This window comes from Acytostelium subglobosum (assembly GCF_000787575.1).
Source record: "Acytostelium subglobosum LB1 DNA, scaffold: scaffold8, whole genome shotgun sequence".
Lineage (NCBI taxonomy): Eukaryota > Evosea > Eumycetozoa > Acytosteliales > Acytosteliaceae > Acytostelium > Acytostelium subglobosum.
In genome coordinates this window covers 708928-733184 of record NW_012236525.1, presented here as the reverse complement: position 1 = coordinate 733184, position 24257 = coordinate 708928, and the positions used below count along the sequence as shown (strand labels likewise).

At 41.8% G+C, this 24257-nt stretch overlaps 11 protein-coding genes across 11 annotated transcripts; 4 read left to right on the top strand and 7 right to left on the bottom strand.

Moving 5' to 3' along the window:
- Positions 1-905: 905 nt before the first annotated feature.
- Positions 906-2516, bottom strand: SAMD00019534_046870 (hypothetical protein; the record flags this gene model as incomplete). Its single annotated transcript, XM_012900177.1, has 3 exons — positions 906-1685; positions 1757-2204; positions 2287-2516. The coding sequence occupies 3 exons, from the start codon at positions 2514-2516 to the stop codon at positions 906-908; spliced, it is 1458 nt and encodes a 485-aa protein (XP_012755631.1).
- An 870-nt stretch (positions 2517-3386) lies between these two features.
- Positions 3387-3857, bottom strand: SAMD00019534_046860 (hypothetical protein; the record flags this gene model as incomplete). Its single annotated transcript, XM_012900176.1, has 1 exon — positions 3387-3857. The coding sequence occupies one exon, from the start codon at positions 3855-3857 to the stop codon at positions 3387-3389; it is 471 nt and encodes a 156-aa protein (XP_012755630.1).
- A 1053-nt stretch (positions 3858-4910) lies between these two features.
- Positions 4911-6641, bottom strand: SAMD00019534_046850 (hypothetical protein; the record flags this gene model as incomplete). The annotated part of the gene is made up of 3 exons (XM_012900175.1): positions 4911-5748; positions 5807-6045; positions 6108-6641. 3 exons carry the CDS (start codon positions 6639-6641, stop codon positions 4911-4913), a joined length of 1611 nt encoding a protein of 536 aa, XP_012755629.1.
- Positions 6642-8072: 1431 nt separating this feature from the next.
- Positions 8073-9527, bottom strand: SAMD00019534_046840 (hypothetical protein; the record flags this gene model as incomplete). Its single annotated transcript, XM_012900174.1, has 1 exon — positions 8073-9527. A coding segment is annotated over one exon (1455 nt), but the record flags the coding sequence as incomplete, so codon positions are not given.
- A 685-nt stretch (positions 9528-10212) lies between these two features.
- SAMD00019534_046830 (hypothetical protein) lies at positions 10213-11065 on the top strand (the record flags this gene model as incomplete). The annotated part of the gene is made up of 3 exons (XM_012900173.1): positions 10213-10579; positions 10667-10936; positions 11007-11065. The coding sequence occupies 3 exons, from the start codon at positions 10213-10215 to the stop codon at positions 11063-11065; spliced, it is 696 nt and encodes a 231-aa protein (XP_012755627.1).
- Positions 11066-11207: 142 nt separating this feature from the next.
- SAMD00019534_046820 (hypothetical protein) lies at positions 11208-11573 on the top strand (the record flags this gene model as incomplete). The annotated part of the gene is made up of 1 exon (XM_012900172.1): positions 11208-11573. The coding sequence occupies one exon, from the start codon at positions 11208-11210 to the stop codon at positions 11571-11573; it is 366 nt and encodes a 121-aa protein (XP_012755626.1).
- A 237-nt stretch (positions 11574-11810) lies between these two features.
- On the top strand, positions 11811-13479 carry SAMD00019534_046810 (hypothetical protein; the record flags this gene model as incomplete). Its single annotated transcript, XM_012900171.1, has 4 exons — positions 11811-11868; positions 11965-12501; positions 12583-12852; positions 12923-13479. Coding segments are annotated over 4 exons (1422 nt in total), but the record flags the coding sequence as incomplete, so codon positions are not given.
- Positions 13480-13682: 203 nt separating this feature from the next.
- On the bottom strand, positions 13683-15903 carry SAMD00019534_046800 (hypothetical protein; the record flags this gene model as incomplete). Its single annotated transcript, XM_012900170.1, has 4 exons — positions 13683-14618; positions 14677-14885; positions 14973-15580; positions 15665-15903. The coding sequence occupies 4 exons, from the start codon at positions 15901-15903 to the stop codon at positions 13683-13685; spliced, it is 1992 nt and encodes a 663-aa protein (XP_012755624.1).
- A 406-nt stretch (positions 15904-16309) lies between these two features.
- On the bottom strand, positions 16310-16616 carry SAMD00019534_046790 (hypothetical protein; the record flags this gene model as incomplete). The annotated part of the gene is made up of 2 exons (XM_012900169.1): positions 16310-16428; positions 16502-16616. 2 exons carry the CDS (start codon positions 16614-16616, stop codon positions 16310-16312), a joined length of 234 nt encoding a protein of 77 aa, XP_012755623.1.
- Positions 16617-17491: 875 nt separating this feature from the next.
- Positions 17492-18073, top strand: SAMD00019534_046780 (hypothetical protein; the record flags this gene model as incomplete). The annotated part of the gene is made up of 3 exons (XM_012900168.1): positions 17492-17583; positions 17666-17778; positions 17877-18073. 3 exons carry the CDS (start codon positions 17492-17494, stop codon positions 18071-18073), a joined length of 402 nt encoding a protein of 133 aa, XP_012755622.1.
- Positions 18074-18816: 743 nt separating this feature from the next.
- On the bottom strand, positions 18817-21356 carry SAMD00019534_046770 (hypothetical protein; the record flags this gene model as incomplete). Its single annotated transcript, XM_012900167.1, has 5 exons — positions 18817-19427; positions 19498-20305; positions 20404-20567; positions 20689-20952; positions 21044-21356. The coding sequence occupies 5 exons, from the start codon at positions 21354-21356 to the stop codon at positions 18817-18819; spliced, it is 2160 nt and encodes a 719-aa protein (XP_012755621.1).
- Positions 21357-24257: the final 2901 nt, after the last annotated feature.

The window sequence follows — 24257 nt, the reverse complement described above, 5'->3', positions numbered from 1 at the left end:
GCAATTTCCAGCCATTGTCATTACACAGTATCAACCATATCGAAATATCCTACAGCCTGCATTGGAGTATTGGAGGAGATATGAGCATCTGTATCCTACTGTGGCAGCCATAGCCAAGGACTATCTTGCCATATCTTGTTCATCTGTGTTCTTGGAGCGCCAGTTCAAGCATGGACCAGACATGGTAACAGCCAACAGGAACCGTCTTAAGCCCAAGACAATAGGCAAATCGTTTGTTACTCGCAAGTTACAGGCGTTCTTGACCAACAACAACAATCAATAAACCAAGTGTCATCAATTCTTGAACTTGAACTTGAATGTGATTCAAGATTCAAGTCAAGTTCAAGAATGATTACATAATTCAAGTTCAAGTTCAAGAGGTCCAAAAGTCATTCAAGTCAAGTCAAGACCGTACTTTACCTACAGGTCTCTCTCATTGGAGTAACAACAACAACAGTGCTTACACCATCGACAGTGCTTACACCATCAACGGTGCTGTCATCCTCATCCAACCTTTCATTTACGTCTTGCTCGTTTGTCGGCTCGTTGGTCGGTTGCGTGTGGGCACACCCCTTGGTGCCTGGATCTGAGCGGTCTCTCTAGTGCACTGTCAATGAGCCGCTTTAATGATTTGTAAGCCATCGTTCCATTACATCCGTGGTGGATGTGTGCCTGCTCAATGGATTCTGTTGACAACAATAACAACAACAACAACAACTACATAACATCATAACAACATAACAACATAACAACATAACAACAATAACAAATTGTTGGCAACTACGTTAGTAGTTGGTTTGCTGGCACTGGTACTCCTTCACTCTCTGCGACTCATTGACAAATACAACCTGGACATTTATTTGATGGTGTAATGTTGGTTGGAGTGAGACCTCGTTGCCACAGCTCTAGTTATGGACGATGATCTCGACAAAGAGAAGCTTGCAGAAGTAGCCAGGGTGGGGGTAGGGTGGGTCTTGCATAGCGTTCAGTTTGAGAGCCAGGTTGGACACATTGCTCAGCTTCTCGGACATGGCCCAGCCGGCCTTGAAACCGCCCTTCTTCACGGCCATGTCGTAGAAACCTTCCTTACAGTACACACCAGTGGCAAAGTACTCCAAGCCTGGCTGGATCAAATCGGTTACTGTGGTACTCTCGACCTCCTCATCGCCAGCCATGGAGGAGCAACGGAAATCGCACTTCAAATTCTCGACTCCATAATCGCCAAAGAAGCGGACTGAGACGTCGCGAGGCGAGCTCATCGACACGTTGACACGGCTGTTCACGATGCCCTGGCCGTAGCAGTCGCTGAAATACTCCTTTTTGGGAGCCTTCCAAATGAAGTTTGGCTTCCACATTTTAGGCGTGAGGTTCTCGCCAGGGATGCGGAAGATGAAAGGGCCAGACTTCTCGGGCAGGGCGTAGGTCTTCAGCTGGTAGTTGGTCTCGGGGTTATGGCAGATAAGTGGGACTGGGTACCAGAACATGTCCTGCTTGAGCACAATGGACGCGCGTGCCAAGTCTTGTTCAGAACAGTCTCCTGACTCAATCACTGTCTTGAGCTGCTGCACACCAAAGGTGATGGTTTGGTGTAGCTTCTCGCGGAACGAGAGGACTCCAGGTGCGTTGCCCTTGGCCTCGGCGCCAGCCACAAAAATTGGGTCGATTCCAAGCTGGTACCAGAAGCTCTGCAGTTTGGGCGTGGGATTGGTTAAACATTGGTGGTGGTGGAGGTTGTGCAAGGGTCAAAACTACTTACGTCATAGTGGCGGAGGACCAGGCCATAGATGAACAGACACTCGATGTAGTAGGAGACGGTGTACTTGACGAAGTTGTTGTTGGCACAGAACTTCATGATGGTCATCACCTTGTCACGGGTGATGTCCAACTTGATGCGCACGCTCTCCTTGACCTGCTCGCTGGCCTGGCCGTTGGTTTGGAGCTGGTAGGACAGGGCGTTCATGTCGTTGGACAGGGCCTCACAGTTGTCAGAGAGAGTCTGGACGAAAGTGCCACAGAGCTGGGTCCACTGGGTGATCTCAGAATCTTTGATCTTGTTCTCCATCGTCTTGATCATATCCTCCTTGAGGGACTTGATTTTCTTCTCAAGCTCCTCTTTGGTGACGTTCTCCTCCTGATCGGAGGCTCTGCGCCAGTACAGAGTAAAGATACCCTGGAGGATTGGGCCGACCATTGGGATAACACCACTGAAGAAAGGGAGAAGTGCAGTGTTGTTGGGTGTCAGTTAGTTAGGTTGTTCGTCACATGGAAAGGTCCACAACAACTTACATGACAGAGGTGATCATGATGCCAACATCCTCCTTGTCCGGCTCATAGTTGGCCAGCACCTGGATTGGGTCCTTGATATCGAGAGCGCCCACAACAACACCGATGCCAATCATGTTCAATGGGTTCTCGCTCATGCTCTGGGCAATGCGTTCAGCAGCCCCGGGCAAAAGGTTGGCCAACGTCTCTCCGCCAGAAGACTTAGGTTTGTAATCGATTGCTACCGATGACATTATTAATATTTATTTGTTGTTGTTGTTATTAGATGATTGTTATAATTACTATTTAGGTACTTTAATTATTAGTATTGTTGTGTGTGTGGATTAATACCTGTCTTCCAGGATGGGTGGACTGGACTGATGGATTGGCCTGGCCATTATACAACATTGGACCCTTGCTCAATTTGGTCATCCTACAAATTTGGGTGTCAGGCTTGCGGGACCTTGTAGGATGGTCCATCAGAGTTAGAGATAGCCTGTATCTTTTTTGCTGTGATCTCCATTTGCTCAGTATGGTCATCCTACACATTTTGATCAGTAGTGCAAAACCCATCAGGTGACACCTTCAGAGTGCGCCCAATCAAAATCATTGCCCATTAAAACAAACTAACTTCATGTAATGTGCTGTACTATTGAAACGTCAGCAGTAACATAGGCAACTTCAACCAAAAGAGCTCTTTAACACAACAGAGCCGATGACACCTAGGAGTCAACCGTACCGATGTGGACACCAACCAGAGAGTGAACCGACAATAACAATCAAAATAGATATCTAACGTCTGATGTTTCTCCTAACTACCCAACAACAACAACAACAACAACAACAACAACAACAACAACAACAACAACAACAACAACAACAACAACAACTCCAGTCCACTGGGAGTTTATTATTAATTATTCCCATGTGAGCAGATTCAGTGGACTTGGTGGAGGCAGGGCTCCTATTCATCGGATATAGTTAATTTTTGGGACGATGACCAACCGACCCGATTATTGGTGAATAAATGTCGACGAGTTATGAATACAAATAATCATTTGACAAGTTAACAGTTGTTCATATTCATTGTATTTATATTCGATTCATTCGATTGACTAGAAGATTTATTTACGATTGTTAATATAGTTCATATAGTATTTGGTGACGAACTTGATGGTCACACTGGAGTCCGAGAGACTGGCAGTATTGGGTGTGATAATGTCGTTCAGGTCTGAGAACGAAGTCTCGAGGAAAGTCGTGGCACCTTGCGCACCAAGATAGTCACGAGCTATCTTTGAAATTAGGGGAAAGGTAACAGAGTTGACGGCCCACCACGACAGAGTGTTGACACTGCTAGGGATGCGAGGATGGAGCAAGAACCTTCTCAACTCTGAGGGAAGCTTATTGATGTCCATGAGCTTGGGCTGGTCATCCTGGTCGTCGTCGTCATCTTCTACATCAGACTCGGGTTCGATCGAGGATGAACTGGTTGATGGGAATAACTTATCCTCAGGAGGTGGGCGCTCTGGCTGGTTGTTGTTGGAGTACTTGGTCCAATAGCTCTTGTACTCCAGCTTCAGCATGTTAAGCGCCATGTTGATGTAGATGATTCAGAATCACTAGACATTATGTAAATATGTAATAATAATAATAATAATAATATAAGGTATTAATTTGATTGATTGATTGTTTGTTTGTTCGTTCGTTGACCTTGTCGCTACCTTTATACGTACTGTATTGTGTCCAGATGGCGCCAATTGGATATGAAGCTACTCTTGCTCGTCATCATGCAGAGTCTTCCAAGCCGTCTATAATGTTTCTTTCTCCATTCTATGTAAGGCTGCACTCGCTCTTACTCGCTTAATCATTAATTAATGACCCTCTAATCATTCTAAACTGTCTTACCATTCTATGTGAGGCTGCACTCGCTCCTACTCGCTTAATCATTAATCGATTGTTTACTCTATCCCTTCTAACAGCCGACATATGAGGATACACTCGCTGTACTCTCTTAATAATTAATTGTTTGTTGACCCTCTTATTATTCTAAACAGTCTATAAGTGAGACTGCACTCTCTTACTCGCCTAATCATTAATTGTTTGTTGACCCTCTTGTCATTCTAGACTACCTTGCATGCATCATCATTATCTTGGTCTACAACGCATCCAAGGTATCAAACTCCATCAGCTTCTGTGGATCAAGGGTGCTCGAGACCGTGTCCAACTGCACCACTCAAACAATCATCTCAATATTCTATGGCATACTTCAAGCCATGATCTCCCTTGTATTTGGCATCATGTTCATATATCTTGGCATCAAGATCAATAGGTTACTTGGATCATTGTCAGCCGTATCATCTCGTAAGATGCAAGTGTTCACTGTCACTGTATCATGCTCATTCGGATTGATTCTTCATTCAATATTCTTGCTAGTGCTGATCACCATCAAGACGACAAACAATGCCTTTAGCTTTGTCTGTCTAATCTTGACTGAAGTGGTGCCAGCCATAACAATATACATATTCTACAATCAAGTTAAGTGGTCATCATTGTCCAATAGTGGTTCACAAACTACACTTGGAAGCACGGGTAACATCAACAACAAGATGAAGGTGATCAATCAATAAAATAATACATTATTTAATATCCTAGGCATATGGAGACATTGCCTTTCCAGTTGGCTTGGCAGTGAATCTTGTTCCAAACAACTCTGTAGCGTTCATCATCTTGTTGCCTTGTGTTGTCTTCTTGACGGCAGGCGACCACACCTCAATGTCAACGATCTTAAAGTCGGTACTATGTGCCAGAATCTCATTGTTAAATGTTTCACAGTGGTTGGTCGAACCGTAGAGCAACTCCTCGTCGATCCACAGTCCAACTCCTTTTCCTCCACTGCCCATTGAGATGAATGATTCCTTCGTAGACAGCATAAAGTCGTCGTTTATCCTGGTCCAAGCGTACTTCTTTGACTCGGGTCGCACCTTGAAGATGAATGTCTCGCCAGATCCATAATGAGTTGTCTTCTCCATGTTCCATGGATCAGAAGTGAAAGCGCCAAACACATGACCAAGGTCATCGCGAATGATCATGATGCAGGGCGACCTGTTGGTCAGACGGGAAAAGAATGTTCTGATGCTGATGCCATGCTTCTTTGTACTGTACACAAGCTCCAATGTATCGTCAGTGTGCCGCAATGGTATCAATGACTGGACCCACATCATCTCGTCATTGGTCAACAGATCAGAGTTGACCTTGAAGTTGTTCTTCAATGGTTTGTGAGTTGGCTTGTCATCCAACTTTGTATTGACCGTGTCTATACTAAATATGATACCATCCTGATCCTCCTCTCCAAATGCTACATCAGAAGTCTCTGGTGAGCTCTGTTCCATCAAATCATGTTCATGGTCCACCGAGTTACTTGAATGTGTCTCGACCACCTGAGCCTCTGCAATAATCTTCATCATTTGTTCCAAATATTGTACAACTCTGGATGTAAACATTAAGTTAGTATCTCTATGATCAAATATACATAATATTTACATACCCTGGCTTCTTTATACAGAATATATAGATATTGGCTCGTTCGCCCTCTGTTGACAGCCTGACGGTTGCATGATGCTTGACAATCTTGGTCTCCACTCGTTTACATTCAAAGATTGACTTGGTCTCTATTGAGAAACTATAATTATCGGTACACTTCTTAATAACATTCATCTTTGGATCTCTAATATACTTTTGAATGAATGACATTCTTTGTAAACTTAGATACATCTCACCTTGTATCTATATATCGATGGTTAGTATCTTGTGACTGGCAAGTGAGTCTGATGGCCAGTGGTACTTACGATGAGTCCATTGAGTTTATAATACATGTTTGAAATGGTGATATTGTCGTGTCCACTTGCTGCCAGATTCTTGGATGAAGATGATGATTTGAGTGATGTAGTTGACTTGTGTAGGGTCTCCTCTTTGACAGTATTGATGATGGCTACAATCTTGAGTACACGCTCTCTTTGGATGTCTGGCGTATCACCCGGAGAGAATGACATCAATGTCCATGCTCGGCCTTGAGTCGGTGTCAACTTCATAGAGTACTGTCCTTGTGTTGCAGAGTTATCAATCAATACACCATCGACTGCTGGGGGCAGTCCTTTGGTCGAAGACGAATGTAGGTATCCTGTGGCCAGCGTTGATATCTCTCGATAAGGACATCTGAATAACAATTCAATTGGTTCATCATCCGATGTATTATATATAAACAACTCGGTGTTGGTCAATAATAGACCGACTGGTGTGGAGCTGTATGTCCTCAAGGTGTTCTGTGTATGTACCATCGTATTGCTATTCGATATCAATGTCATTGGGAATCCAGTCAACATCGATTGATCCTTTGGCAATTTATGTCTACATCTGTCCAACTCATCCTTTGATTGATTATTTGAGTTTAACTGTATGTGTATAGTTTGAATGAATTCCATCATCATAAATAAGTATGTATCAATATGTTAGTTATTGAGATGTGATTGGATTGAGATGTGATTGGATTGAGGATTGAGATTGAGTCTGAGTGAATATGGGGAATCATTCATTCATTCATTCATTCTCCAAATACAGAGAAGATGGAAGGATGGCAATGGACATGGTTATATATGTATGAGTGTGTGTGTATTGTGTGTCGATGTGGTATCTGTATCAATCAACCTATCCTGGTTAGCTGAAGGGTGTTGTTATTATTACAACCCTCAATCTGAACGACAAACTCATCAACATCACCACACACAGAACACACAATCGACATCGCCATTGCCATCAACATCACCATCACTATTCACCACATCCTCAATCAATCAAACAAAGAGATAATTCACTTACCAATTTGCCAAACATGTTTGATTACTTGTTGTGTGTATCTGTAAATATATATATGTTTGTTGTTGAATATGTGTGTGTCTTGTCCTTTACACTAAGGTGTAAATCTAATCTTTTCCCTTGAGAGTGGACTAGTTGTCCTCTATCCCTATCTCTCAATGAATGGTAATTATCGCGTCTATGGATATAAATGGTAATGTGCCACCTGTTATTGTGCTTTGTCGCGTGTGGGGGTTGTTGTGTTGTCACAAAGCAATGCAAATAATAAATAGTTCTGTTCTGTCTCTGTCGTTTCCTGTATTTGTAATTCCTGTTATTATTACTATTTGTTGTTATAATTATTGAATATATGTATGAATGAATGAATGAAGGTTTATAGACATAACCACATTACTACCAAAGTAAACAATCAATGGAGTGACAGAGAGTCATCAATGATTTCAACTGCAACTACAAAACCAGGATGTGATGATGGATCTCACTTCCAATGCATCCATTCGATGCGATCAACACCTCCTACAACTTTGTTATTGTTGCTTAATACATAACATAGTTGTTGGTCATACTTAGTTAAAGCAGTACCTGGTTATGTATGTGTGTATTGTTGCCAGTGTGTTGGTCGCAAAGTCTTTTTTTGTCAGAATGTGCGACAATGACGCGAGGAAACTGCACTCCCAGGCATTCTCGAACGGAAAGTCTGAAAGACTCTCTAGCATTTTCATGATCATCGCGCCAATTCGATGAAAGATCTGGATGGATTAATCCCAGACGAGTCATATGCAAATGCAAAGATGACATCTTATTGTTATTTGTTGGTTTGATTGATTGATTGATTTGAATGAATGAATGATTGATTGATGTTGTTATTGACGCTGTCGATTGACCAAACCATCGACTAGGGCATATGTACAATGAAGAACATAATGGATACTATACTATAATTCGAACACTTCATAGTCCTCTTGATTGAACTCTTCCTCATATTCATCATACTCTGCATCATCATATGGATCCTCTTCATCCTCTAGTACTCTATTTACATCTGATTGTTGTAGTTGATGTACTTGTTGTTGTGTTGTAACAGCAGCTACTGCCACTACTGGTTGTTGTTGTTGTGGTATCTTTTGTGTACCAATACTTATTGTACCTCTTGTGGCTGTTGGTGTAGGTACAACCTTTGTAGACAATGGTCTATTGTTTGATATCTCGCGTTGTTGTTGTGTTATCCTTGTTGATACTGGTCTCTTGTTTTGTTGTTGTTGTTGATTCTTCCTCAACATTGTAGCTGTATTGGTATTTGTATTGAGTACGACCACTGTACCCTTGAGTGATTCCAATCTTGTTGGTAATGGCTGCTCCAGTTGTTCCTGTTCTTGTGCCTGCTGATCCTGCTGCTCTTGGTCCAACTCTGACTGGTCTGTCTCTGCCTGATCCGCCTCCATCTGTTTGATCTTCTCATCACGCTTCTGCTTTAACAATGGTATGCACTCTGTCACCAGACTCTGTAGAATCTGCTGTGATGATCCCTTGAGGATGAATGGATGGCTGAGCAATTCCTGCGCAGAGGGACGATCCGCCGGGTTCTTGGCCAGACACACCTTGACAAAGTCGTGGAACTCGGGCGTCCAATCCGACTTGATCCTCAGCTCGGGCGGGTCCTCGTGCGGGATCATAAAGATCACTCGTGAGGGCGGCACTTCGAAACGAGGCGGAACAGTCTCGGCGATCTCAATGGCGGTGATGCCAAGCGACCAGATGTCGGCCTTCTGATCGTAGCCCTGACCCATCACAATCTCTGGCGCCAGCCAGTAGGGCGAGCCAATGACAGTCTTCATCTTCTGACCCTGTTCAGCGATGGTCGATACGCCAAAGTCGCCCAGCTTGGGCAGACCGTCCTCGTCCAACATGATGTTGCCAGCCTTGATATCGCGATGTGTCGTGCGCTTGGAGTGCAGGTAGACCAGGCCCTTGACAACGCCAGCACACACAGCGGCAATCTCGTCCTCTGTCAATCGCTTCTGGCACAGCTCTATGATGTCCAATATGGAGCCACCCTTGCAGTACTCCATGACGATCAGCAACATGTTACCCTTTAGATAGCAGCCCTTGTATTCAACGATGAACGGACAGTCGATTGATTGCTTGAGGATGTCGATCTCCTTGGCCAGGTTGGTGTTGGTCTCCACATCTTCGGCAGCAACCTCTACAAACTTGCAGGCGATCAATTTGTTGCCATTCAATTCTCTGTCCTTTTTCTTCATCCACCTACATGCGCACACAGTTCCAAAGCTGCCACAACCAACAACCTCTACAATTTGAAAGATTGCCTCTGGATCATCCTTTGACACTCTATCACTAAAGAATGATTCAATGTCTCCCATCTTATATTGATTGATTGATTGAGTAAGTGATTGATTGATAGAATGAGTGATTGAGTGAGTGAGTGATCACAAAGTCATTACCTTATTATATGTATCTAAACAAGTTGAATAGAGTGATCATGATGCTTTTCCACATTCGAACTTATCCATTGATTGTTCAACAACACAAGGTCTAATGTGGTCCACATGAGTGCCTTTTCAAATAAAGCCCACCAATCAAAGCGAGCTAAGTAGGTGGGGTAAACAATGCAAATTTCCGAATTGAGGCGGCAATCATCTTTGCTCTTCGACCGATTCATTTGCAGATGACTGTAACGATACCAATGTTTTACTTTTGGTAAAATGATCCCGCCAGTTCTGATCACGAATCGTGAACTGCAAATCCATCTTTCGTTTCAATAATATATGACAAAGTCTTGTAAAGACACTCAACATATATAAATATATATATTTAATATTCTAATCAAGTGTTTAAGCTAATACTTATTTTAATATTATCCCTATCTTCAATAACATTGATCTTAGGTGACCCAGTTGTCAACTCAATCCAATATAATTGGTCAGATGAACGAGGCGCCCGTTTCATTCTACAGGGAAGTGGTCTCCCCAATGACACAAACTATCTTGTCACTGGCAATAGATTGTTCCCCATGAACTATATTTGGACAACCAAGTATCCAATGACAACAATACTTTACATATGTTCTCATGGGATGATCCCATTGAGAATATGATCGAGGGTAGTCTGATGATGTACTACGTTGATCAAGATGATGAACTTATCAAGCTATTCCTTGCTCCTTGGAACCCCATCACAGTCAACTCAATATCACCGGTTCCTACTCAGGGTGGAGTGATCACAGTGACTGGTGGATTCCTCTCATGTGTTGATCGTCCCAATATCCTCGTCATTGGACACCTTGTCCTTGAGAGTCAGTCCTGCTCATTCCTCAACAATACCTTTGTCGTGCCACCCAATGGTCTCAGTGGCTCATTGACCGCAGGTATCACCGGATTCACCTCCACCTCCCAACTTAGAACCACCAGCTTCACCTACACCTTTGCCAGTAAGTAACCATGACAACCATCTCTCTACCTCCACACACACCTCACTCACTCGATCAATCAATCAATCAATCAATATTCATATTTAGATCCAAATGTTGACAAGATTGTATTCAATGATGATTTGATCATTATCAATGGAGGTAGTTTTGGAACAAACTTTGCAACGATCAATGTGTCTGTTGATGGTATCCCATTACATGTATCTGGTCTCGCCAATCACCATAACATATCATTGAACTATGAGGCAACTGTTGCCCAGCCATATCCATTCAACTCATCATACTTCATTGTCCCAGGTATCAAGACATTCTATATTGAGGTTAATAGACTCAACACAACCTACCAACACGTCATTCGTAAGTACAATCATACCTTCATCCTCACCCATACCTCATCTAATTAGCTCTAACATGTTAATATCAACAGGTCCAAAGGTCACCAGTGTGACCAGTGTTGCCAGTGACGTTGGAGGAGTGTTACATTGAATGGATCAAACTTTGCCAAGTTTAGTTGGTCATTGAATGCCACCAACATCTTTGTTAAGATGGGACCCTATGATTGTCTCGTGAACATCTCGTTGACTTCATTGCCAACTCTCAACTCCCAACAGACACATTGATTTGTGTGATGCCCAACATCACCTCAAACAGAGCCCTTCTTACCAGCTTCCTTCCAGTCCATGTAACAATCAACAATGTATCATCGATCGACAAAGTTGACTTCCAATACAATCGACTCTCCCAGAGACCTGTACAACAGGGTGACACTATCTTGCTGATTGGCGAGAGACTTGGTGTTGTCGGCACTCCAGCTCAAACCACGGTGATGTTCAATAATCAACCTTTGAACCCAACAATCATCACTCAGACCGACGGAAAACAAGAGTTGTTGGTTGACATCCCATCTCAGACTCCACGTGGAGTGGTCTTTGATGTATATGTGGTCACCAATGAGGGTCGCCACACTGCCCATGAGTCCATCACAATACAATAAATCATTTAATCTGTTGCCTGGGCAGTGTGTTAGATTAATTTATTATTTATTCGAAGAACAAAAACATCAATGATTTTGATTGGATTGATGGGTCTAACTCCCTCATTTCGAAACAGGCATTCTCTCAACTGGTTGGGACAAACAAACAAACACAAAAGGATAAATAGTGTCCATGGACACTGTTCATTCAATCAATTAATCCCTCCTTATTTTATACCATATTAGTATTCAATTCCAATGTTTAGCAAAATATTTATTTTATTATTATCCCTTTCTTCATTAACATTTATCAAATGTAAGTACTCTTAGATCTTTAATACAACAAATTCCATATTCAATAATATTAATATTTTTAAAATATTTTTTTATCCATTTCCAACATTATTTAAAGGTGATCCAGTTGTTAATTCAATCCAATATAATTGGTCAGATGAAAGAGGTGACCTTTTCATTCTAGAGGGAAGTGGTCTTCAAACAGACACTAACTATCGAGTATATGGCAATGGAAGGTACCTGATGAACCTATATGTGGAATACGAAGTATCCAATGACACTTCTATTCAACTTTTCTCTTGGGATAATCCTAATCAGAATATGATCGAAGGTAGTCTGTTTATGACCTATTATCAAGATGATCAATTTTTCAAGGTATACCTTGCTCCTTGGAACCCCATCGCAGTCAACGCAATATCACCAGTTCCTACTCAGGGTGGAGTCATCACAGTGACAGGTGGATTCCTCTCATGTGTTGATCGTCCCAATATCCTCGTCATTGGACACCTTGTCCTTGAGAGTCAGTCCTGCTCATTCCTCAACAATACCTTTGTCGTGCCACCCAATGGTCTCAGTGGTTCATTGACCGCTGGTATCACCGGCTTCACATCAACCACCCAACTTAGAACCACCAGTATCACCTACACATTTGCCAGTAAGTACCATGACTAGGCAACTGTCACTTATTCTCTTCTATCTCTCATTTACCAACTTTGTTCACTCTTTCAAAATTTAGACCCTAATGTAGACAAAGTTGTACTCAATGATGCATCGATCATTGTGAACGGAGGTAGTTTTGGAACAAACTTTGCAACGATCAATGTGTCTGTTGATGGTATCCCATTACATGTATCTGCCCTCACCAATCACCATAACATATCATTGAGCTTTGAGTCAACTATTGCTCAGCCATATCCATTCAACTCATCATACTTCAATGTTCCAGGTATCAAGACCTTTTATGTTGAAGTTGACGAACTCAACACAACCTACCAACATGTCATTCGTAAGTACTACCTCATCTCCCTCTCTATCTTCATATAGCTAATACAGTTTCTAACATTGTTGATATCCAGGTCCAAAGGTGACAGGTGTAACAAGTGTAGCCAGTGACATTGGAGGAGATGTTACCTTGAAGGGATCAAACTTTGCCAAGTTTGGCTGGTCATTGAGTGCCACCGAAATCTTTGTTGAGATGGGACCTTTTGATTGTCTCGTTGACTTCATTGCCAACTCCCAGCTTCCATCTGACACATTGATTTGTGTGATGCCCAACATCTCTTCCAACCATGCCCTCCTTACCAGTTTCCTTCCAGTCCATGTAACAATCAACAATGTGTCATCCATTGACAATGTTGACTTCCAATACGATCGACTCTCTCAGAGACCTGTCCAACTGGGTGATACTATCATGCTGGTTGGTGAGAGACTTGGTGTTGTGGGTATACCAGCTCAGACCACGGTGATGTTCAACAATCAACCATTGAACCCAACATTCATCACTCAGAGGACTGATGGTCAACAGGAGTTGTTGGTTGATATTCCTCCAACGACTCCACGTGGAGTTGTCTTGGATGTATACGTGGTCACCAATGAGGGTCGCCACACTGCCCATGAGTCCATCACAATCCAGTAACATCCGACTCTTCATCATCATTACCAAACATTAAACTATATATCTGGACTAGGATCCAATATCACATTGATCAAATGAGGCTGAGGCTGGAACAATTCCAATCTATACCTAGTATCGAAGTAAGTAAGTGATGAGTTTATATATATATAAAGGTAGTGTTTGGACAAACGGCGAATGATTGATTGAATGAGTGATAGACTCTAGAGTGCATTGAATGAGAACAGATGAGCTTGCTCTTGCTTAAGCTTCTCGTCTTGGGCCTTCTCTCGCTTGTAGAGTGCAAAGGCAACGCTGGAGAAGAAGATGATCACGACAAAGAATGCAATCATTACCCAGAAGAAGATACCACTTGGATTGATAAAGAGTTCCAGTGTCCAAGAGGTTGGAGTGCTTGGCTTGTAGGGGATGGCAACGATCTGAGAGTTGGGGATGGTGCCGATCCAGCTGTTGTAGCTGACGGTCTGATTGAGTGTGACACCGTAGAACAGGTAGTCGATGTAGTTACTGGTGCGGCCCAGACCAAAGAAGTTGTAGGGTGTCTGCAGCGACATGTACGCCGACTGATAGAGCTGCGCGCCAATCTGCATGTGTGTCGTGCCACTCATGTCACTAAAGATGAACTTAAACGTGCCGCCCGGGAAGTTGACGCCGTATGGCTTGGGGTCGGGGAACTTGTGGCCGGTGGGGCACACGCTGGTGCACACTCCGTTCAGGCCCAGAGTCTTGAAGAAGAAAGCATCGTTGTAGTAGTTGTTAAAGACTGCCTGGGTGGCCTCGGTGCCGTTTGGATATCTGATCAACACCATGATGTCGGCATTGCCAATCTCGCCAAAGTCGACAAAGGCGGCGGTGTAGGCGTAGGGGATGCTGGTGAGGGCATCGGTGCCACTCGTCACCTTGGTGAATGTGCGGCCCGTCACGCCCTTGCCACACAGCTGAGCGGTGCATCCAACATTCTGCCACAACTCAACGTGGTTTGGCTCGCTGCTGTTCTTTGGATTGTACAAAGAGATCAAGATATCTGGATAGCCATCAATGTTGTAATCACCATAATGAATAATGTTTGGAATGGACTGTTCAAGATTGGAATAGAATGCATATCCACCAAATGCTGACATTGGAATGATTTGTGTTACCTAAGTTGATTGATTGAGTTAGTGAGTGTGATTGATGAATGAATGATGATGTACATACTCCATCTGGACCAGTAGTATTTGAGAATTGGAAGTTTGGATCGACCATGCACAGTTGATTCTGTGGTCTGCACTTGGCTGGATTGGAGAACAACGAGCTTGGGCATACTGGCTTCTGTGAGTTGTACACCAAGTACAACTCGTTGACCTCTGAACAGGTTCCTGCTGGATAGCAAACCGGGTACACCATATCCAAGTCTCCATCGCCATCTAATATTTGAATGATTGATTGAATGAATGAGGTTAGCGAGTGAGTGAGTGAGTGGATGATCGTCAACGGATCAGCTGACAACTTACCAAAGTCTGCAAAGGTGATCTGACCAGTGCCAGGAGGGAATTTGAGTGTAGTGGTGAAGATATAGCCATTGGACTTTTGATTCAACCAGATCTCGCCTTGGAGTGTGCCATCGGCGGCAAGACTCGTGATGAACATATCGGCCACACAGTCTCCATTCAAATCGACGAACGAGTTGGAGTGTGGACTGGCCATTGGCCGCAGAGGAATCTCGCTGCTCTGTGCCACCGTGATGAAGTGACCCTGCTCCTGGTTGATCCAGAGTGTGCGTGTGCCATTGTCGTCCACGCTGAGCAGGTCGATGCGCAGGTCGCCATTGACATCGAGTGCCAGCGCCTGGTCGTAGGCGGGTGGCAGAGAAACGTAGCTTGACACAGTGGTCAAGTGACCGTTGTACAGGTAGAGGAATGGTGTGCCATCCGCCAACAGACCCTGTAGCATGATGTCCAGTGAACCATCATAAGTGAAGTCACCTGGGATAACATTTGTGATAGTTACATTCTGTGCCATACTGATGATCACGTCTGATGGATCATATCTCCACTCTCTCATATTCCAAAAGAATACCTGCAATGTTGATTTGTTTGAGTATACAAAGAATGCATCCAAGCTATAATGTAATATAATGTGTCAGTCATGCGCTCACTCATTCAGTTCAATCAATCAATGGAATGATGATGATGATGATACTCACTATTTGTCTGCATTAAAGTCGCCAAAGGCCATGACTTTGCCATCATAACCTTGGTATCCTATTGATGGCAACTGATAGAGTTGTGATGAAGAGAACTTTGGTGCCTTTGTGAACACTGGCTTCCAAAAGTCATCAAAGAAGTTAGCCGACACTGGTGACACATTGTTGATTGTCAACGGCAGAATGACCAACAACACTATATATATAAGATTGAATGATGATATACTACTGCTCTTCATTCTCTATATGTACATATATATCTATATATCTATATCTATTCTAACACTAACACTACTATCTCTCTAGATTGATTGATCGATTGATTGATTGGATTGCTCACAGCAACCTTTGTTTATGTATTCTCTGTGTTAATAGATCTTGTTGTGATGAATGTACACAAGAAGATAATGTATAAATAAATATGATGATGACAACAACAATTGAGTAATTAGTTAATGAATGAATGAATGAATAAGATAGATAGGCAAGTGTACAATCGAGAAAGCACCACCCCACACTCACACGAGTGTAGTTGACCTTGAAACCTCAAGAAACATCATTCGAAAATATCAGTCATGGAAGGGTCTTGGCATGACTTGTTTAGTTGAGTCCACAACCAATAAGGTTGGATTGGATAACATAATGTTATTGGCTATCATTGTGAAAGAAGTTGCCAATTGTCTTGGACATTGACGGACTAAGCTCCAGTTGAGCCCTCAATTGTGATTCATCCATTTCAGAGAGTTGTTTGATACTTCCTATCTCTTTGAATGAATGAATGAATGAATGTTAGGCCAAGCAAGCACATCGTTAAGAGATTGAAGTTATACAACTTACTCTTCAATATATCTTTGGACATTTGTACAGTCATACCAGGGATGGTAAGAAGTAGGACATTCTTGATGTTCTTTAGTAGGTTGTCCTCTGTTTGTTGTATCCTCTCGTTGGTCATTTGTTCATACTCGCTGGTGTTGCTTGATAGTACTTTAAGCATTGCATCTACACATTCAAATGCCTGATTGACAAACAATAATCTAATGTCTGACTTCAAGTTGAGACGTCTCTGGAACCTACTAAATATTGATAATGTCCTACTACTATGTGTATCCTTCTCAAAGTCTATGATCAAGTAGCTATACTCAATTCATTCAGTTCATTCAATCAATTGAATCCAAGTATTAGTTGTTACTCAAACTCAATCAATCTCAATATAGTCTCAATCTCAATCTCAATCAATGTAGTCAAAACTGCTTACCAATGACCGTATTGACCTATTAGGCCATCGATTGTTGTTATTACTGTTGTTGGTTGCTCATTAATCTCAGTGATGGTGTAGACCAAGAAGTTGACATTGAATGATTTGAAGTTGTAATGACTGATACATCTATCAGTCGATGGTGGTGAAGGTGTAGCCACTTCAACTTGGAACAACACCTGTAATCTATTTGTAATAGCATCTGTCAATTTATCCTTATGTACAGTAACTGTATGTAATTTCAACTTTGTCGTATTATTGTTGTTGTTCATTCTATCTCTACTCTATCTATCTATCTTATCTCTATCTATGATCATGTGATGTGAATGAATGACATGCCCTCATTTGTTTGGTTCATGAACCAACACTCTTTGTCTTTCTCCTCACCCACACACCCTTGGTTCATTTTTTGTCATTCTCTCTCTTGCCGAATGATGTTGTCAGAGTCGACTGTTGCCCATCACCACCATCCTACACATATAACTATACAGATAAACTTGATCAATTAGATCAGAAAACAGATACATATATATATATATATATACAAACCATACACATATACACAGGAGAAGATGTCAACGAAACAAAAGCTGAATCTACTTAGCAGCCTTAAGGCCATCACATTCAAGTTCTACCCAATGAATGCATATACAAAGTCGATCAGGTAGGATGTCTAGCAACTCAACATCAATGTCTTGTTGCTGACACACTCAATCATTCAATCAATCAATCAATCAATATTATAGATCATGTCTGCCGCTGGTCACTTGCGGTAGAGCTACTGCTCTGTCACCAGAGTGTAAGGTTAACATTGAGCTCGCTGAGAAGGATTGTGAGCCAGAGATCAAGATTAAGTATTGTAGGTATCATTGTGCATGCGATAAGACAGGAGATGAAACAAGAGACAGGAGACTAACAGGATACGACACGACACGATATGACACGACATCAACATAGACAACGACTTTGAGCAGACACTATTTACAAAGAATCTGGACTTGTCAGCGATCATCGAGTCAATTGAGATGAAGAAGAACACACTAAAGATAGAGGAGATCAAGAAGAAGACTACAGCTCAGACGACACTCGAAGAGATCCTTACACCTGTCACCAAGAAGAAGGATACTGGTGCCAAGGCAAACCTCAAGAAATAATAACAACATAAACATTAACCTTTACATTACGAATGAACGAGTAGACAGTAGACAGTATGTATGTATTGTATATATGTACAACTCTGTTTGTGGAACAAGCAGAGGGTTGCAGTGTGTGTGTTTATTATCGGACAATGGCAATCAGTGTTGGTCTCTATCTCACTTTCAAAGTTGGGGGTTGGCCTTAAGGCTACTGGAAGTCGACTTCACAGAAGATGTATTTGAATGATTGATTAGATATACCTAACATTGTTGTTATTCCATTGCTTGGTGTATAATAAATATTATTATTATATATAAGTAAGTAAGTAAGTATCGATGGTGATTGGATTGATTGAGCTGAGTTGTATATATGTATGTATATATTTATGCTAATGATTAATACCAAATGTTAATATTATTGATTGAATGATAGGGTATCTAAGATACATACTAATTAAACATCGAATGGATATGTCCTAATGATACATCCAAGCTGAGACGGTGTTGGCAACTAATTTGCCAACTCCAGACCAAGATGGGTTGGTCTAAGAGAATGGGGTGATGGTTAACTCTGAGTTTGTTCACATTCTAAAGTGATCAATGATGACAGAGTGCCATTAATGTTGAGTTGATTGATTGAGGTTGGTGGATTGAGTTGATGGAAGTTGGTTTTTGGTTGAATGTTGATATTGAGGTGTCTAATAATAGTCTATATTATTAAATGAATCGGATGGAGGGTTGTGTGGCTGAGACTCGGATGTCTAGCTATTTGAGGGCTGAGTTGGGGAGGAGGATGCCGAGGATGTCAGGTCTGGCATTGGAGTGGTGGTCATTGTGGTAGTGGTCGTAGTGATCATCGAGCCCGGCTTGTGTGTTGGATGATGTCGATGTTGAGTCCCGGGCGACGAAGATGGAATCGTACTGACTGATGTGGCCGTTGGCGATGATATTGGCGAAGTGGTTGAGCTGGTCGATGAAGGTGATGAGGGTGAGCTAATTACTTTGGTATCAGGTCCTGATCCACTAGTGCCATAACTTGAATGTAAAGGTTTGTTCGGATATTTCTTTGGTTGTTGATGTTGTTGTTGTTGCTGTTGTTGTTGTTGTTGATGATGATGTTGTTGTTGTTGCTGTTGCTGATATGATGTTGTAGGTGAGTTTGTCGATTGTTGTTGTTGTTGTTGTTGATGGGAAATTGGAGAATGAGTTGATGTCTGTTGTTGAGAGTATCGAAGGCCATGTGAAGGCACAGTTGATTGCTGGTATGTCGGTATGGGAACATTCTTGTCCATTTCCGTTTGAGTGCTGTCATCATATCCATACGAAGAGTATACCCATCTTGGGTAATATGAACCTCTTGGATAGGTGTATCCTACAGTGATGTTTGAGTTTGCAATGTATGAGTTTGAGTTTGAGTATGAGTGTGAAGATTGTGAACATACCTTGGCTGTACTGAGTGGACTCGCCTTGTGATGATGAGAATTTACCGCGGGGATTGTATTGGTTGGGTGGTGCGCTTGGGTAGTAGGATGGATAGACGACTGGAACCATCATCACACTCTGTGGCGGATAGAGGGTGTTGGGTGGCGGTTCGGTGTAGTAGTAGAGTTCGGCTGGGTTGGGAGTGTACTGCATCTGGTAGGGTGAGGTCGGACTCGAGTCAATCGGTAAATGTGTCGCTGGCAATAGTGATGGCTGTGGTATATATGTCTGTTGTGAAAGCATGTGCTGTTGTTGCTGTGGGGCAACAGGGTGCAGATGTTCTCGGCTCTGTTGTTGTTGCTGTTGTTGTAGATGTTGTTGTCTTGTCGTTCCACTGGTCGTGTTGCTGGTACTACCGCTACCACCGCCACTGCCACTGGTGGTGCTCGTCGGTTGGGTGTTTGTTGATGGATTGTAGTGATGTTGTTGTTGCGGTAGTGTAGTGGTCGTTGTTGTTGTGGGCGGCGGTGGGGAAGGAATAAGATGTTGCTCGGATGATTGATTCAATTTGGTCGAGGTAGTTGCATGAGGCTGTGGATTACCAACGGATGGCTGTGTAGATGTTGTTGGCGTTGTTGATGTTGTTGAGGTTGGAGAAGTTGACGTTGAAGGTGTTGAAGTAGTTGGGCTGATTAAATAAGTTGATTGACTCGTAGTTGGTATATTTGTATTCGAATATTGTTGTTGATGGATCAAATTCAAAGGATCATGCATTAGCTGGTTCTTTGATGGACTGTTCTTCTTATTCTCGGCAATTCTTACATCAACCTAATATATATTTAATGATGATATAATGGTAAGTAGGAGACCTGTTAGACCATGATCAATCAATCAATCAATCAAATAAATAATATATATATATATACCTTTTTCCCGGCAATGATGTGTCTTTGTTCGTTAAGGACAAGTTGATGAACAGAGTCGTCCTTGAAGCTAATGAAACCAAATCCCTTGCCTGTTCCATTGCGTTCCTGTAACAATTTACATTCAATAACTTCTCCATAAGCTTGGAAGTACTCCTTAAACACATCTGATTATTTGTTTGAATTATTAAGTGAATGATTGATTGATTGATTGAGTGAGTGAGTGAGAAAGTAAGTAAGTGAGTGATTGATCAATTAATAAATAATAATTAATTAATTATAACCTACTTTGATTTAGATTCTTTGGTAGACCTCCGATGAATAGCTTCTGTTTAGGTGGCTCTTCGGCAATCTCCTCTTTTGGTATGGCTCGTTTGATTTCAACTTGCTTTCCATCAATAATATGTTCCAGATTGAGAATTCTGTCAACTACATCTGGATCCTTGAACGTGACAAAGCCAAAGCCTCTACTCTTGACCGTCTTCTCATTGCTCTTGATCACTAGATGGTCCTGAACTTCGCCAAACTCTGAGAAATACTTTTTCAACTTGTCTAAACATTAAGAGGCGAGTGATCACGTGATTGGAGTTAGTATGAGGATTAGAATGTGGACAAGGACAGGGACAAGGGCGAGGAGGCTTACCATTGGAAGTGGACTTGGTCAATCCTCCAACAAATATCTTTCCTGATCGCTGCTGATGGTGCGGATCCATTGGTAGTGATGGCTGGGGTGGGTCTTGCGGATGTTGTGGTTGTTGTTGTTGTTGTTGTTGTTGTTGTGGCGATAATGTCTCATCATCGTGATGATGGTATTTTGCGTAGTCGGTGGTTTCCTGTCCTGATCCAGTTCGATGATGATGTTGATGTTGTTGAAGTTGTTGTTGTTGATGATTTTGTTGATGTTGATAATGTTGTTGATGGGTCGAAATATTGGTGCCATCTTTTGTCAACAACATTTAGTTCTCTGAACGCTCCACCCCTTGTACTGGCCGTGGTGATGGCGATGTTGTAGTTGATGTTGTCTTGGCTGCCAATACTGGAGTTGCTGCCACCACTACCTACGCTACTTCCGCCACTAATACTGTTGCTATTGATACTGATATTGCTCAGCCCATCGTCTACCGCTGGAAGGTCGGTGTTATCCAGACCCTCTTGGTCCGCAGGTGGTGCCGACTCGTGAAAAGATTCATTGTTACGCCTTTCCATTGAACCTAAGCATGTGGCGTGTGAGTCGATGAGTGCTGATTAGTCAGCAACACTGTGTATATATTGGTTTGGTTGAATGGTTGCAGGTGGTTGAGTTGGTCTCTAGGAAAGGAAGGATTGTTGGAGGATAGATTGATTGATTGATTATATTTGTTTGTGATGATTGTTGGAGGATTGATTTATTGAACGATTGATCGCGAGTCAGAATGATATCGAGGTTGACTCGCGGTGTGAATATAATATATATATATATATCTCTATAAAGTATAATAAATATATATATATATTGTATTGTATTTGTATTGTATAAATATTACTTCAACTTAGGTGAAGTGCAATAAGTGTAGTGGATGGACGACACGGTGTTTTGGTACGTATGCCAGGTTGACTGGGTCAATGACAACAATGATGAATGAATGAATGAATGAATGGCTGGGCAAGGCGCACAGTTTTTAGATCAGGTGGAGGATATTAAAGAATTGAGACTCCGCGACACGCCTTGTGCGCGTAAATACAAGTCAACTACAAATGTGGTGTAGAAGAAAGAAATGTATGTATCTGGGGAGGAGGGGAGGCAAGCAGATTGTTTCTTTAAAGAAATGATGAAATGATCAAAGATGTGGGTGGGGCTTGTTTGTGTTTGTGTTGGTTTGACTGGTCGTCGTCTCGCCGCTACAAAGTTGGGCTCTTTGGGAAAGATCCAACATTAGTGATGGAAAACACATCTTGATGTAACCTTCATCATAAACAGTGTTGTTATTTATATGTGTTATAATTAGGTTTGTTTGATTGATTGAAAGATTGAAATAAGTATCCTTATTCGAGAATTATTAAATTATTATTATTATTCTTATTTAACAATTAAAATAATATTAATATTATTATTGATCTGATCAAACTCGGATATTAATCTTATTGATTAAATTGATTGATTGAATGAATGAATGAATGAATGGATGGTTGATTGATTGAAAGTGAATGGAATGAGGTGTATACTCACAATGAATAATTATAAACTTAAATAAACTCTTACAATCATAATAATAATAATAATTGTTAACATTTCAATATCAGTGAACGGAGGGAGGCCTAAAGAGTGGGCACATTTCTGAATTGGGTCACAACTATTCAATACCTTTGACCATGTTCATGTGGAATGGATGAAAATTATGGCCATCAATCATGTGTGTGAGTGGGAGCGTGGCCCAAACCGCATTGATGAGGTGCGCACGGACCCCACCGCTTTGACCAAAGTATTGAATGGATGGTGGAGAAGGTACGAGGAGACACCTTCTGCCGTGCTCTGTTTAGGTCACTCCTTTAGTCGTTCTACAAACACACACATAAATGATCAAATAACAACAAACACACACACACACAAGTTTGATGAATGAATTCATCATTTTGGAGATGAACACCATGGTGCCGTGGGTTCGTCCTGATTACGAAATGCGCTGCGGGGTCGTCGTGTGCACCCTCGGAGCGTTGTGAGGCCCATCCCAATTAATTAAGGTTGACTTGGGTGACCAGTGTGGATATTGATAGGATAAACGAAGTTGACTGACGGTTGTGAGTGAATGAGTGTGGTGACGGTGATTGATGGGTAGATGGTCCAAACGATCATACTGATCTGATGTGTGTCACGATGCTCTGACTGACTTTGACTTACCTTCTCCTTTCTCTTTCAATATTCAAAGATTCTCTTAGTATAAAAATCTCACTGTACCAATGTTTCAGAACCTTGTAAGAGGTGCAATCTTGCTGCTTGCCTCCCTTTGGATACTTGGTCGTCTCCGTCGTCTTCGACCGTCTTTGACCCTCGCTTGACTTTGGTCGGTGTTTGAGGATAATGGGTGAAGCGCTATGATGATGTATGGGGCGTCTGGATGGAGTGATGGTTTAAGGGATTTGGGTATTGATGGAACGAAACAAAAGAAGCTGTAGAGCGTGTATACAGTTGTAATCCCTATTATGTATTAGGGATATTTTTAAATATGTACATGTAAATAGATCTATTTATTTGAGTGTATGAGTGTGTATGGGTGTTTATTTATATTTATATTTATATATTTATTTTTATATATAAATAATATATATTTATCTGTGTGTGATAGTGTGAGTTAGTGCTCTCGGATGTTGATGTAGTTAGACAGAAGAAGTAATATAATAGTGTGGTGGGAGTAAATACCGAGGACCATTCATTCAAACATATATTATATTGTTACCAATGTACACAGACAAACAAACTAACAATCTACAGAACCATGACTAATGATGTTCTTTCGCAAATCATCAGCCAGCCTACATCCCCCCCAACTGTTCGCTCTCTGATTCCACACACTCTCACTCTAGCTCAACTCACTGATTCATTCAATCATATGACAAACACACTAGACTTGTGGACACCCATCATCTTATCTGTATAATGAAAGATAATTTTAAAATTATTACTAAATGTGTCCATTACTATTGTCTCGATAATTAGAAGTAGATTGTCTACGTGGTCCAGAGTTAGGAGCCTAGGCCCGATGTCTTTACCTATTAAAGTTATCTGAACTCATCTAATAATCTAGCTGGTGGGTGTGGACCACAGCCACAATGATTAGTAAGTAGTGATTGATCGATTGTCCGGGGACATAGAGGATACAAGA